Source organism: Podarcis muralis, chromosome 7 (genome assembly GCF_964188315.1).
Source record: "Podarcis muralis chromosome 7, rPodMur119.hap1.1, whole genome shotgun sequence".
NCBI lineage: Eukaryota > Metazoa > Chordata > Lepidosauria > Squamata > Lacertidae > Podarcis > Podarcis muralis.
The window spans coordinates 28700491-28713597 of NC_135661.1; the positions used below are offsets into that span (position 1 = coordinate 28700491).

General features: G+C 47.3%; 1 protein-coding gene across 7 annotated transcripts in view; it reads left to right on the top strand.

Annotated features, from left to right (window-relative positions):
* Positions 1 to 277: 277 nt before the first annotated feature.
* NPHP4 (nephrocystin 4) overlaps positions 278 to 13107 on the top strand; it is a 97321-nt gene continuing 84491 nt past the window's right edge. For 2 of the 7 annotated variants that reach the window (XM_028740450.2, XM_077931463.1), the window contains exons 1-3: positions 278 to 527; positions 6799 to 6989; positions 12785 to 12937. In XM_028740450.2, the coding sequence (XP_028596283.2) occupies positions 6852 to 6989; positions 12785 to 12937 (291 nt within the window). In that variant the 5' untranslated portion in view covers positions 278 to 527; positions 6799 to 6851. The remainder of the gene's footprint in view (positions 528 to 6798; positions 6990 to 12784; positions 12938 to 13107) is intronic. The other 5 variants (XM_028740447.2, XM_028740448.2, XM_028740449.2 and 2 more) reach the window with 3 other exon arrangements.

Sequence of the window (13107 nt, forward strand, 5' to 3'; positions counted from 1 at the left end):
AGCACCCAATTGTAAAATTGGCTGCTTCTCGGGCTGTTTAATTATATCAAAGAAATTGTTGCTAAATTGCACAGGAGCAGGGACAGGCTAAGAATAGTTTGTGCTTCCATTCTCTTAAGCTATATAATGCAGCTAAAATTTGAATTTTCTTTTTCCCCCGCGCGTGCGGTTTCCTGCCCGCTTAAGGCCTCGCCCCTTTTCTCCGTTGCCGCGGCAACGCCTATGCTACTACAACGGCCGCCACGCCGGCTCGGGCCGTGCCATTTAGCAAAGTTCGGTGGGGAGGATAGGTGGCGGAAGAGGAACGCAAGGAGACAAAGAGAGGGCGGGCGGGACGACAGGCAGAGGAGAATAAACCCTAGAAGGAGATGGAACGGTACTGGGGGAAGGGCAATGGCGAAAGGCAACGTGTGGCTCCTGGTGACGAATGGTTGCTCTGTCCCCCCTCCAACCAATAGGCGAGTGGTTCGGCCCGGACAAGATGGCGGCGGCTGCGCGCCCAAAGAAGGAGAGCATGAAAGCGGCAGGTAACGGGAGGTGGGAGAAAGTGGGGCGAGCACTCCCGTCCCATTGAGAGAGGCGATGAAAAGCAGCACGCTGATTGGCTGTCCGGCTTCCCCTTCCTCGTATAGCTTTAGGGGTGTACTATGATTTGCCCCTTTCCCATTGGGGAAAAACAGAGGAGCCCGCTGATTGGCTAACAGATTCCCTTCACACACACCCCCAACTCGCGAACTGTGGCGCCAACTGCCTCTGCCCCTCCCTTATTCTTCCGCTAGTTTCTAGAAGGTTCCACTGGCTCCTCTCCTTTCAACTTGGCCTCTCTTGACATTTTATATGCTGTTAATATAAGTGTCTCCGGACAGCGCTGGCCCCTGGCCTCTTGAATGAGATGGGCGCACAACCCTAGAGTCTGTCAAGACTGGCCCGTACGGGCAGGGGTACCTTTACCTTTAATATACAGTGGTGCCCCGCAAGACGAATGCCTCGCAAGACGGAAAACCCGCAAGACGAAAGGGTTTTCCGTTTTGGAGGCGCTTCGCAAGACGAATTTCCCTATGGGCTTGCTTCACAGGAAGAAAGCCCATAGGGAAATCTCCGGGGACCTCTTTTAAATGCTGGCGGTGGGGAGCAAAGCCTTTCCCCCCCTCCGGCCTTCAGAAGAGGTCCAGGAAGGCCGGCGGGGGCCGAAAGGCTTTGCTCCCCACCGCCAGCATTTTAAAAGCGGTCCGGGATAGCAGGGAAGCGCTTCCCGCTATCCTGGACGGCTTTTGAAGGCAGGCGGGGGGACGGGGACCAAAGACTTTTGCCCCCCCGCCGGCCTTCAGAAGAGGTCCCCCCTTCCTGCCTTCCCGGGGGCTTTTAAATCGCCCCGGGACAGTGGAGAAGTCCTCCACTGTCCCGGGGCGATTTTAAAATGCTGGCGGGCGGCAGCGAAGGCTTTGCTGCCACCCGCCAGCATTTTAAAATCGCCCCGGGACAGCGGAGAAGTTTTTTTAAATGCTGGGGGTGGGAAGAAAAGCCCTTGCCCCCCCCCCCAGCCTTCAGAAGAGGTCGGGGGACAGACTGTCCCCGGACCTGGTCTGAAGGCGGTTTCCATAGGAACGCATTGATTGATTTTCAATGCATTCCTATGGGAAACCGTGCTTCGCAAGATGAAAAACTCGCAAGAAGAAAAAACTTGCGGAACGAATTAATTTCGTCTTGCGAGGCACCACTGTATAAGGTGGTTTGTTTGTTTTTTAATCACACACCAGTGCCCTCAAGAAGCTTCACAGACAAACTGGTGAAATAATTTGATAATTTCCATGGAACACCCCATAGATTATATTATTATTACTGTATCATTATTAATTATCGCCATATACTATAAGTGGTCTCCAACCTTAAATTTTGAGTCCATGGCTCCGTGTCCCCTTGGCCTGCAGATCTGGCAGCCCCTCTCCCCTTTTTTGAACACCTTCCCTTGTGGATGGAGGTTTCCCTCAGCCTCCTCTCCTCCCCTCCTTGGGAGTCCTCTGGGCAGCCGCCTCCACTGCTCCAAAGAGAAGTGCCTCCTTGTGCCTCTCCACAGGGGCCTGGGAAAAAGATGCCCCTAGCCTTAAGCAGCCTGACGGAGATTGACCAAAGATGAACACAAAGCCAGCTCCTTAACTTGGGTGGCAGCAGCGGGCACCGCTTGGCCTGCATGGTGGAAAGGCTGCCCTTCTGCGCAGCCTTTCCCAGGCAGGCATTGCATACAGCATGCGCAAGAAAGGCCAACATGCTGCCTGCCTACCTGGCCTCCCACTTGCCTGCCCGTTCCCAACAGCAAGGGCTGGCGGGCCGGCCGCCTGGGCTCTCTCAGTCACCCACTTGCTTGCCTCAGTTCCTGGCAACTGGCACCCCTGGCAGGCCCGAGAGGCACCATTGGCCATGGGAGCTTGTAGCCAAGGCTTCTGCAACAAACAGCTGCACAAGCCTTGGGGAGGCAGAGATGCAAAAGGGTATCCGAGGAGGGAGGAAAGAGGGACGGAGGCCAGTGTTCCCCATGGCACCCTTGACCATCCTTCAAGGCACCCGGGGTGCCACGGCACACTGGTTGAAAACCCCTGCCCTATACCATCGTACAAACTTAAAAAAAGAAAATACCCCACCCTAGCCAGGAAGATGAAGTTAAGGCAGTGCATCAAAATAAGACAAGTTCCTAACCCAACTAACCATTTATATAGAACACAATTTCTATATAGTTTATGCTAACCAAAAAGTTTCATAATGTGAAGGGAGTGCTCTGTTTTTCATTTTTGGCCGTGTATAAATGTAATAAAGCTGTACCGATTAGTTGTGGAGGAGTCTTTATGTGCCAAACCTTGTGCTGGTTTTATTATACTATTTCCCACAAGTGTTGTTTGCCACGAGAGCACAAACAAAGGAAAGTTTAAAAATAAATAAATATTAGTGTTCTGAAAACTTGGTTTTATTGATTTGTGAATGGTACCTCTTCTTCAGTTCAGATCTGTTGAACATAATAATAAGGATGCGTGGGAGAAAATGGGAGCTTGGCTAGGTTACTAGTCATACCTCGGGTTGAAGTAGCTTCAGGATAAGTATTTTCGGGTTGCACGCTGCGGCGACCCGGAAGTAACGGAGCACATTACTTCCGGGTTTCGCCGCTCATGCATGCGCAGACGGTCAAAATGACATACGCAGAAGTGGTGAATCACCGCACGCACAGACGCAGGTTGCGTTCGCTTCTGGATACGAACAGGGCTCCGGAACGGATCCCGTTCGCATCCAGAGGTACCACTGTACTTAACTTTAAAAGGTAATATTTGCACACTGATTGGTACAGTGAAGACATACCACTTAATTTTATATATATAACCACAGTGACTGCCTGAGATTTTACATTCTCCACTTCCCTCCCTCACTTCCTGGTTAAGTCAAACCATAGTTTACTGTTATGTTCAGACTGTGGCATACATTAAGGATGTGGAACTCAATACCCTTCAGATGCTGTTAAGACTACAACAGTATTATTATTATTATTATTATTATTATTATTATTATTATTATTATTATTATTAAAATGTTCCTGCTTTTTTCTCAGGCAGTGAAGAGTAAGAGTGAGATTCCCTTCAGCTAGTGCATTTTTTTGTGTGTTTTCCTATGTGATGACTTGCCCATAGTGTCATGATGATTTGCAGTTCTGTAGAACTCAAAAAGCTTGCTTGCCATTTAATTTATTGCATAGTTTCCTCCAACCCTTCCTCCAAGCACAAGGTGGCTGACAGCACAGAATATACAATGTAATATAAAAAAATATACAAGAAAAGCAGCCTAAAATGAAAAACACAAATCAACAACGCTAAGAGCCCCTCCAGATTTTCTTTTTACTGCACATTCATTATGATTTATGTTCATGATGCTATTTGGGCAGTCATACACATTCCTGCTTTCAGTTCCGTTTGTCCCTATAAACGTTTTGGGGCAGTCACACTGCTTCATTTTCAATCTGTGCACGTCCAATACCACAAATGCTCTGGTTTATTTTTGTCCCGCTTTTGGTTTGCAATAGTCCCTCTGGATAGCAATAATGTGGCATTGGGGAATCATCGCAGAACAAACCAAAGTAGATTAAATCCACCCCTAATTCTTTATTGTTGGGTCGAGAATATGTTGTAGAATACACTGTAATAAAATAGCAGTCTGGAGAGCCCCTAAATAGTCTGCTCCAACTTCAGAAGGAACATTGGCTTAAAAACCAAAGGCCTAGACGAACAGAAAATTGATTTGGTCTTGAAGAAAGCTAATGCAGAGGACAATCTCTCGGGAGGGAGCTGTGAATTGAGTGCCACCACCAAAAATGCCTTGTCTCACATTGCTGTCTTGCCCATGGTGCTGGTCATAAGTATTATGGCCAGGGGCCTCTCAGTTGACTGCAGGGCTTGGGGCAGAAAGTATTGCGGAAGAGTGCTCCTTCACGTATCAAGGTTCCAAGAGGGAGAGTGCTCTTGTGCTTGGATCTTCCTTGCTGATTTCCCTTTGGGACATCTGGTCAGCCGCTATGATGCTGGGAGGCCTTGCTCTTGACATTCCTTGTAGTGGGTCTTACTCTCACATTTACCTGTCCTGTTTCTTTGCTGATTCCTCTGCCTGTCAAAAATGCCCCCCCCCCAAATTGGTAGGACTTCAACCTTGATCCGAGGCAGCCCTGCGCTGCCCACCCACCTCGCATCCCAAGGAAGTTATTTAGGTACAGATGGTTCCTGTCCTCATTGAAGTGATGGGGCCTAGGCCTGCATTGCATACATACAGCCTGGCTTTGGCTTACAATGCCTGCATACATAAGACTCATGTTGATTTTATCTATGCAGTCAGAAGACTGACCCCACATCTTGGGACTTTGGCAAGGTGTGTTTGTTTGTTTGTGTGCCTCCCTATTTCCAAACTAGGGCAGGAGGGGTGCTTGGAAGAGGGAAATCTCCGACAATGAGGAAGGCAGAGGAGGGAAGAGGAAACTATAGAAAGGCCAGCAAGAAGAGGATGTGAAGGTGCCCCCTTCCACCTGAGCTGGAGCTGCAGGCATATTTCATCTATACAGATGAGCTCTAGAAACCCCAGCATGTCATCTATGAATGTGCACAGTGCTGGTTTTCCCGGTGGCAGGTCAGCTGCCTGCCCTTGAATGACTTATCTGGCTTCGTCTCCAGGCAGGGCTAATTTGGCAGTGAGTCATCCTTAGACTCCTCAGCTGGAATGCAAGAGGATTTCTGGATGCCCTAGCCCTGCATTTACCCAGCAAGCCTGTGTTTTTCACTGTTACTGCTCTGTTTACACACACATCCACCTCCTTCCTGGTAAAATCTTCCTATACATTGTGTGAAATCAGGTGGCAATATTTATTTTAGATTACCCCCTTCCCCCTCCTTTTTTTACTGCCCTTTACAATACAAAATTCCCAGGGTTGTCAATGTAAAAAGAAAATGCACAAACAGTTATCATACATATAGAATTCTGTTTACAAAAGACAGTGATGGAGTTGGAAATCACGTTCCTGGATGCTTCTGCATGTTTGTTTTTCATATATTTCTTATCAAGTTTTAATAGCAACAGACATGCTTCAGGAAAAACAAACAAACAGAAGAAGTAGTATAGGTTGTCACAACTGCTAATAAAAAAGTATAGGATTCAGCTCTGCGAGTTACCTAGTCAGTAATAAAACATACCGAGAGGAAAAGAGTGTGAGGTCTACAATAAGAAAGTGTTCCATGGTCTAAAGGAAAACAACATTCTCCCCCCCCCCCCCAAAAAAAAAACCACACCCAAAGGATAAAAAATAACCTTTGGCTGTTCGGAATCCAGACACTTGCATAGATTTGTGGAACCTAATGCTTCTGAGCCACTTTATTCGTATGTAAAATAAAATTAGACGTTTGTTCTAGATAAGGGGGTGTTAGCTCCAACCCCTTTACATTTAGTAAACTGCTGCAGTAGGAAGAAAGATTTGGCCTATATTCCTGAAGTACAAGGGGAGCACAATTCCCTACTCCACACGCCAACACTCCTGTAGTCTGAAATGATGGAGCAGCCTTTGCCAACCTGGTACTGTCCACAGATATTTTGGACTACAGCTGCCACCAGCCCCAGCCAGCATGTGAGAAACAGGATGCTGGACTAGATGGACCATTGGCGTGATCCGGCAGGCTCTTCTTACATTCTGCCATGTTGCAATTACTCCTTCTGGAAACTGGAAGAAAATGCATAGGCAGGAAGTGTGGAGCGTGGGCTCCTATGCACGGCCATCTCTGTCAGTGGGTAGTGAGGCAGCTGCTTCAAGCGGCAAATGTCAAGAGGCAGGGAACAGCAGTGAGGTAAGTACAGTGGTACCTTGTGTTAAGTTCTTAATTCGTTCCAGAGGTCTGTTCTTAACCTGAAACTGTTCTTAACCTGAGGTACCACTTTAGCTAATGGGGCCTCCTGCTGCCGCCGCACCGCCGGAGCACGATTTCTGTTCTCATCCTGAAGCAAAGTTCTTAACCCGAGGTAATATTTCTGGGTTAGCGGAGTCTGTAACATGAAGCGTATGTAACCTGAAGCATATGTAACCCGAGGTACCACTTCAGGCAAGAGTTTGTAAACTGGAAGGTTTCAGGTTGTTGCTGTGTGGACTAGCAAAAGCTTTGAAGGGGTTAGTTACTTATGTGGACCTAGCCAAATGCACCTTCATAGCACAGGAAGACACGTGTAATGTGAGAGTGAGCCCAAAATGTTTCTTGAGTCAGATTCCCTCTTTGTTTTTTTGTTTCCTTTTGAAAGGCAGAAGTCTCTGTGGCTGAGGTGAAAACGGTGCCAGCATTTCAGGCAGCAGGATGGGGGAGTGGCAAAGGATCTTTGTACAAAACTTGACGGTCCCTCCACACAACCAGAGGAGACGGCACTCTCCACCCAGGGAATCAACGGCATTTCAGTTCATCCTGAAGTCTGTGGAGGGGGATGCATTGAAGCTGGTAAGGTACACCTCCCCTTGAAGACCAGGGTTGTTGTTTTTTTTAAAAGAAAAAGTATGTCTGTGCAGGGAAATTTGGGGCATCACATCACAGCTGAGATTATTAATATAATTATTATTATTTATTAAATTGTAAACTGCCTGTCATCTGAAGATCCTCAGGTTGTTCACAACAGAAAAATACAACATGAAAATACAAAATACATAATAAAACAAAAACAAACCCATAACCCCGGGGCTTCGATAGGCATGCCAGTCATATGAGCCAGAAAGTCCCCCAGAGCTGTCTGGAAACCCATTAGATCCATCCGCCTCTGAGGGCAGACCATCCTAATAGATCCCCCACCTCTGCAGGGAGGAAGGTGCTGAAAACCTAAATCTCAACAGGGAGTGATCTGACCATGACAAGGGGCTGTTGTCAATAAGATGCCAATGCAATAACATTTAGATGGAATGCTCATGGAGGACACCACCCCACCAAAGTGAATATGATTCTTCCACTGTCACAAAGATAATTCCCCACTAGCATCAGTGTCTATAAGTGGTAACCATCACCAACATCAAGTTGTTGGTGGAGGAAAAAGGTCTTTTTAAAAAAAGGAGTTTGCAGTGTAGACGATGACATCAGGGACTTGAACTGGGAACCTTGGGGTCTGTGGGTGGGGTCTGGCATCGGAACTATCTCAAGCGTGTGTTCTGGCAGAGAAAGAAATAGATGTGCTCAGATAGCCAAACATCCTTCCGCTGCAGTTTATATTTTTAACTGGTGCTGCTGTTTGGTGTAATCATTTGTGTGCATGTGGCTGTACAGTGGTACCTCGGGTTAAGTACTTAATTCGTTCCGGAGGTCCGTACTTAACCTGAAGCACCACTTTAGCTAATGGGGCCTCCTGCTGCTGCGCCGCCGGAGCACAATTTCTGTTCTCATCCTGAAGCAAAGTTCTTAACCTGAAGTACTATTTCTGGGTTAGCAGAGTCTGAAACCTGAAGCGTATGTAACCTGAAGCGTATGTAACCTGAGGTACCACTGTATACATATGTGAGGAGTTCTCAGCCCTTCCTGGGAATTTTTAGCAGCAGCAGCAGCAGCAACAACAACAACAATGGCATCTGTCTGTCTCAGGAGACAATGGAAGAGTGTGCCTTCAGGGGTAAAGGAGTTACAGTGCCTGCTGTGGCTGTAGAGACCAATACGGGAGGGACATGTTTTATTGCAGGTGGAGCAGATGAAGGCGTCTGGTTTTGCTGCTGCAGGTGCAGTCTCTGTCTATCTATCTATCATCTATCTATCTATCTATCTATCTATCTATCTATCTATCTATCATCTATCTATAGCTATCTATCATCTATCTAATTTGGCATGGGACATTCTCAAACCTACCTACATTTTTTAACTACATACCATAGAACCTACTTCCCCACCCTGTCACTGATTTCTCATTATAATGGCAGAATGTGATCTGGCCAGCTTGCCCTGTCTTTCTCATTTCCCCTTCGTTACCCTGTCTTTCTGTCTCCAGAGTATGTGATGCTGCTGGTGCATCTCACTTAAAATAAGTAGGATTCACCTGCTAAAGCAAGCCTCTTTCATGTGTAAGGGGGTGTGGGATGGCAAGTGGGCAAAGTTCAGCCCCTTCCGTACCACCTTGTGAAAGTATAAAGTGGTTGATTCAGCTCCCATCTACCTTATCCAACCTGCAGGCAGAGACCTGAGAAGGTGAACCTGCCACTCTCTAGGCTGGAGTGTTCAGGGGTTTAAAGCCCTGTCCTGCTAAATAATGCAGAGCGACTAAATCTTTAATAGCACACTTGGTAAAGTCTCTCTGCTCTAATCCTGGCCTTGCTGATGGTATTGGAGACGAGGGGCAGCTGGGAGGTAAAATACCTTCTTTTGGACGTGGGCTGACCCAGGCCCTAAAGGGAGTCCCTGTGCTCAGACCCTCCTCTGCCATGGTCCTGTCCGTTTTACATCAAGGTGGGATGGAAAATTGCTCACTGATTATTTTGTAAGATAAAGAAACAATAAGCAAAAGAGATGCCGCATGTGTTTAATGCACATTTTATAGGGTTTCTGTCTCAAAACACTTCTGATCGTCTTCCGACTGGAGTGGGTTGTTAGAAGTGCATGGCTTCAGGACTCCAGTTTCTGCGGTGGCTGCCTCTTGCCATCCCGGCTCATTTCACAGTGGTGGAGATCAGGGAATGACAAAATCTGTCAGTTTTGGTTTCTGACAGTTTCTTGTTTTTCCAAACCTAAATTCAGGTCACTCACACTTGTGCATCACTTTGCGCCTTTTTAATAATAAAAAAGTTGCCACGTTAAACTTCCCTGGCTGTCTGAGGGTTCTGCTTTCCCCAGGGCAGCATGTATGAAACTAAACAATCGACGGCAAGTTACTTCCCTTTAATAGCACCTAAAAACCTGGCCAAGGTGAGTTGTTGTTCTTGTTGCTGTTATTATTTCTTATGCACCACCCTTTCCCTGCTGAGAGCATGAGACAGACAGGAATAAAAACACAGCATTAAAAGCAGGAACAGAACCACAATGTAAAATACAAGGTACAGTAATAAACAACATTATGTTATGCAAATGGTGGCACTTCTCTTATGCTCTAAAGCAGTGGTTCCCAACTGGTGGTCCACAGACCCCAGAGGGTCCACGTAACCCACCTGGGGGGTCTGTGGCATCATTCACATAACAAAATCTACCATAAAGATACTAAAATTTTCTAAAGTAGGGAGTCTGTGACTTAGCTTTTGAAAAACCGGGTGTCTGCTGTACTTAGCTAATTGGGAACCTCTGCCCTCCTGGAACAAATAGGTGACTTGCTGCACCTTCTCTTAACTGTGAGGACTAGAAACATGATTTATAAATAAGACTTTGCTCCAGCTTAATCGGATTTCTTCACCAATAGCACACGTCTCCTGCCATGGCCAACCTTGTAAATATTTAAGATGGATGGGGTGGCTAATCTTTTTTTTGTCTAAGGGCTATGGTCTGCTCCACAGCCCCCTGCCACCCCCCGCCCCCCGAAGCAGACTTTGAGGATGCATGAGGGTGCTTTAGAGAGGAGGGGAGGAAAGTGAAGCCCCATTGCACAAGTAGAAGCCCAGGCTTACGCACAGACTGCTTTGCGTATAACCCATTGACTGTAATGTTATTTTTTAAATGAAAATAAAAAGTGTATTATTAGATGCCCATTTAAATTTGTATGAGAAAAGCAATCCGTGAATAATTTAAGCGGCGCTGAGTGCCATGTTCACACAGAGAGCTGCTGTGTGGGCTCTTGACCTTACCATCACCCAAGAGCGCTGCCTTAACTATGCAAATCTCTGTGTCAAGTTTTCAGGACGTGAGCCTGCTTTAAGCAGCTGCTGTGTAATGTGCTGGTGGCTAAGACTTCCAAGGGCCAATTGCTTTCTATTTGACAGAGAGTGAGAACGTCGCCTTGTTTAAAAATCAGATGCAGTTAACTTTAATTACTTTCCCTCTGGTTCTGATACTGGCCAGCTGTTCCCTCTCTATCCTGCCCTCTCATATTACTGCAAGATACTTTTTAAAAAAAATATTTAATCCTAACCTAGTTCCTATTCAACCACATTCAGCTCCCCCCTTTGCATGTGACTTCCCACACCCATGGCTGTCTTCTGCGCTATCTCATACTATATGGAGCCCTGTGCCCCTTGTAATTTATGTTCTTCTGTGTACTTTGCCAGTTTTGCTATAAACTCTTAACTCCCCATGGGGATATTGCAAAGGTGGGTGAGTATTTTTATATAAAACTTATAGACCCAGTTCTCTTTAAAGTGGATAAGTATAAACATTCGTTAAGCCGCTATCCTATATTCGTTTACCTATATTCGTTTACCTGGTCAGACCAGGATGGGGAAGAATTGGAGGGTTTACCTACTGACAACCATGGGGAGCAGCCCAACAGGTTATGACAGGTAGCGTCTGGGCTGTGCGAGATGGAGGAACAACCCAGAGGGGAAGCTACAAATAAGGACTCGAACCTGGGGGGGGGGGTCCCAGAGGTGTGTCACCCCACTGCTCCACCCGAACCACTTCCGTGTCACCCAGATGCTCTGTGCCCATTTCTCCACCAACTTCTGTGCCAGCCTTTCCTCTGCCCCTGGCACCACTGGAGCTTGTCCCTCGTCCAGCCTTCCAGGAGACACCCACCACCCTTCTGGTCCTGAGCCGGTGGTGGCACTTCCTACGTTACATAGGTTGTGAAGAGTCTAGCACTGGCACAGACAGCTTAGGCTCAGCCCATTAGAAGGTGTTCCCATTTGCTTGCCCAGTCCAAAGAAATAACCTGCTTGCCACACTAAAGTGGTGCCTTCTACAGTCTTTATATCAGGACGTAAGGGGGGCATGCCGTTTCTTGGATCAACGCTGTGCATAACACCCCTTGGGCCATTGATCCTTGCTTTGCTTATGTACTACACTGATCTGAACATTAAAAATGTTGGCAGAAAATTTAACCTGAGATTGATTTCTTTATACAGCGGGAACCAGGACATTACCTTGGAGTATAGGTAAAGGGACCCCTGACCATTAGGTCCAGTTGCAGACGACTCTGGGGTTGCGGCGCTCATCTCGCTTTATTGGCCGAGGGAGCTGGCGTACAGCTTCTGGGTCATGTGGCCAGCATGACCAAGCCGCTTCTGTCGAACCAGAGCAGCGCACGGAAACGCAGCTTACCTTCCGCCAGAGCGGTACCTATTTATCTACTTGCACTTTGACGTGCTTTTGAAGTGCTAGGTTGGCAGGAGCTGGGACCGAGCAATGTGAGCTCACCCCGTTGTGGGGATTCGAACTGCCGACCTTCTGATTCGCAAGCCCTAGGCTCTGGTTTAACCCACAGCGCCACCCGCATCCCTTACCTTGGAGTAAGTTCTACCAAATTCAGTTCATCCTACCCTTCTCATATACCAGTTAGTTTACGCACGCCTTTTCTGGCCTGGGGCACGCCAAATATTTTGGATCACAACTCCCATCATCCCTGATATCTGACTGTAATAAATGGGGCTGGCGGGAGGACAGCAGGTTGGGGAAGAAGTAACTTTGCAGTGTTTCCCAAGCTTGGTCTCCAGCTGTTTTTGGACCACAATTCCCATCATCCCTGACTACTAGTTGTGCTAGCTAGGGATGACGGGAATTTAGTCCAAAACCAGCTGGAGACCCAAATTTGGGAAACCCTGAGATTTGTTAAAACAGGTGCAAATAGTTCCTTTTCTCCTTAGGATAGGCCCTCCTCTGTTCTGATGGACAGACCATGCTAATCAACTCACTGCTACTGGCCTTGACAACTGTGTTCTGCCTCCATGGTCAGAGGCAGCACTGTAAGAACAGGATGCATGGTTTGATGGGCCATTGGCCTGATCCAGGAGGCTCCTCTTAAGTTTTTAACAGTTTGCTGCAAATTCCATTTGTAATCTGAGAACTTGTAGATGAACCCTGCATTCTGCATGTTGCTGGAAGGGCCACCTCCTCTGGACCCAAGCCTTGAGAGAGGCAATGGAATTTCCTAGTGCTGCACTCTCCATCTTTAAGAACTTTATAAGAATCCTTGTCAACTAGACCAAAGACTTATCCAGCCCAGCTTCCCGTTTCTTTGGAAGCCACAGGAAAGGAGGGTGCTCTTGTGCTCAGGTCCTGCTTGCAGGCATTCCATAATTGGCATCTGGTTGGCCACAGTGATAAAAGGATATTGGTCTATATGGGCCACTGGCCCGATCCATTTGGTTCTTCTTACATTCTCATGGTTTGCTTTGGTCTACCACTGGCAGAGAGCGTTGGACGAAATGTCGGACGTGGAATTCCAGCTGCGCCTTTCCTTCTTTGATGTCACCTACCACCATTTCTTTGGGAAGACCTGGAGGAGTGCCACGAAGCCCCTTAAAGCTGGGCTGGGACATCCCCCTGCTGTGGTCTTCCACGAGGTAAGGAAGAGATGCTTTGAGTGATGGCTGAAATTGGGGTGTTGGGGGGCACAGGGTGGTGAAGTAGAATTGGCCCAAATCCACAGGGTGGCGACTCATTAAAGTGGTGCCTCGCAAGACGAAAATAATCCGTTCCGCGAGTCTCTTCGTTTAGCGGTTTTTTCGTCTTG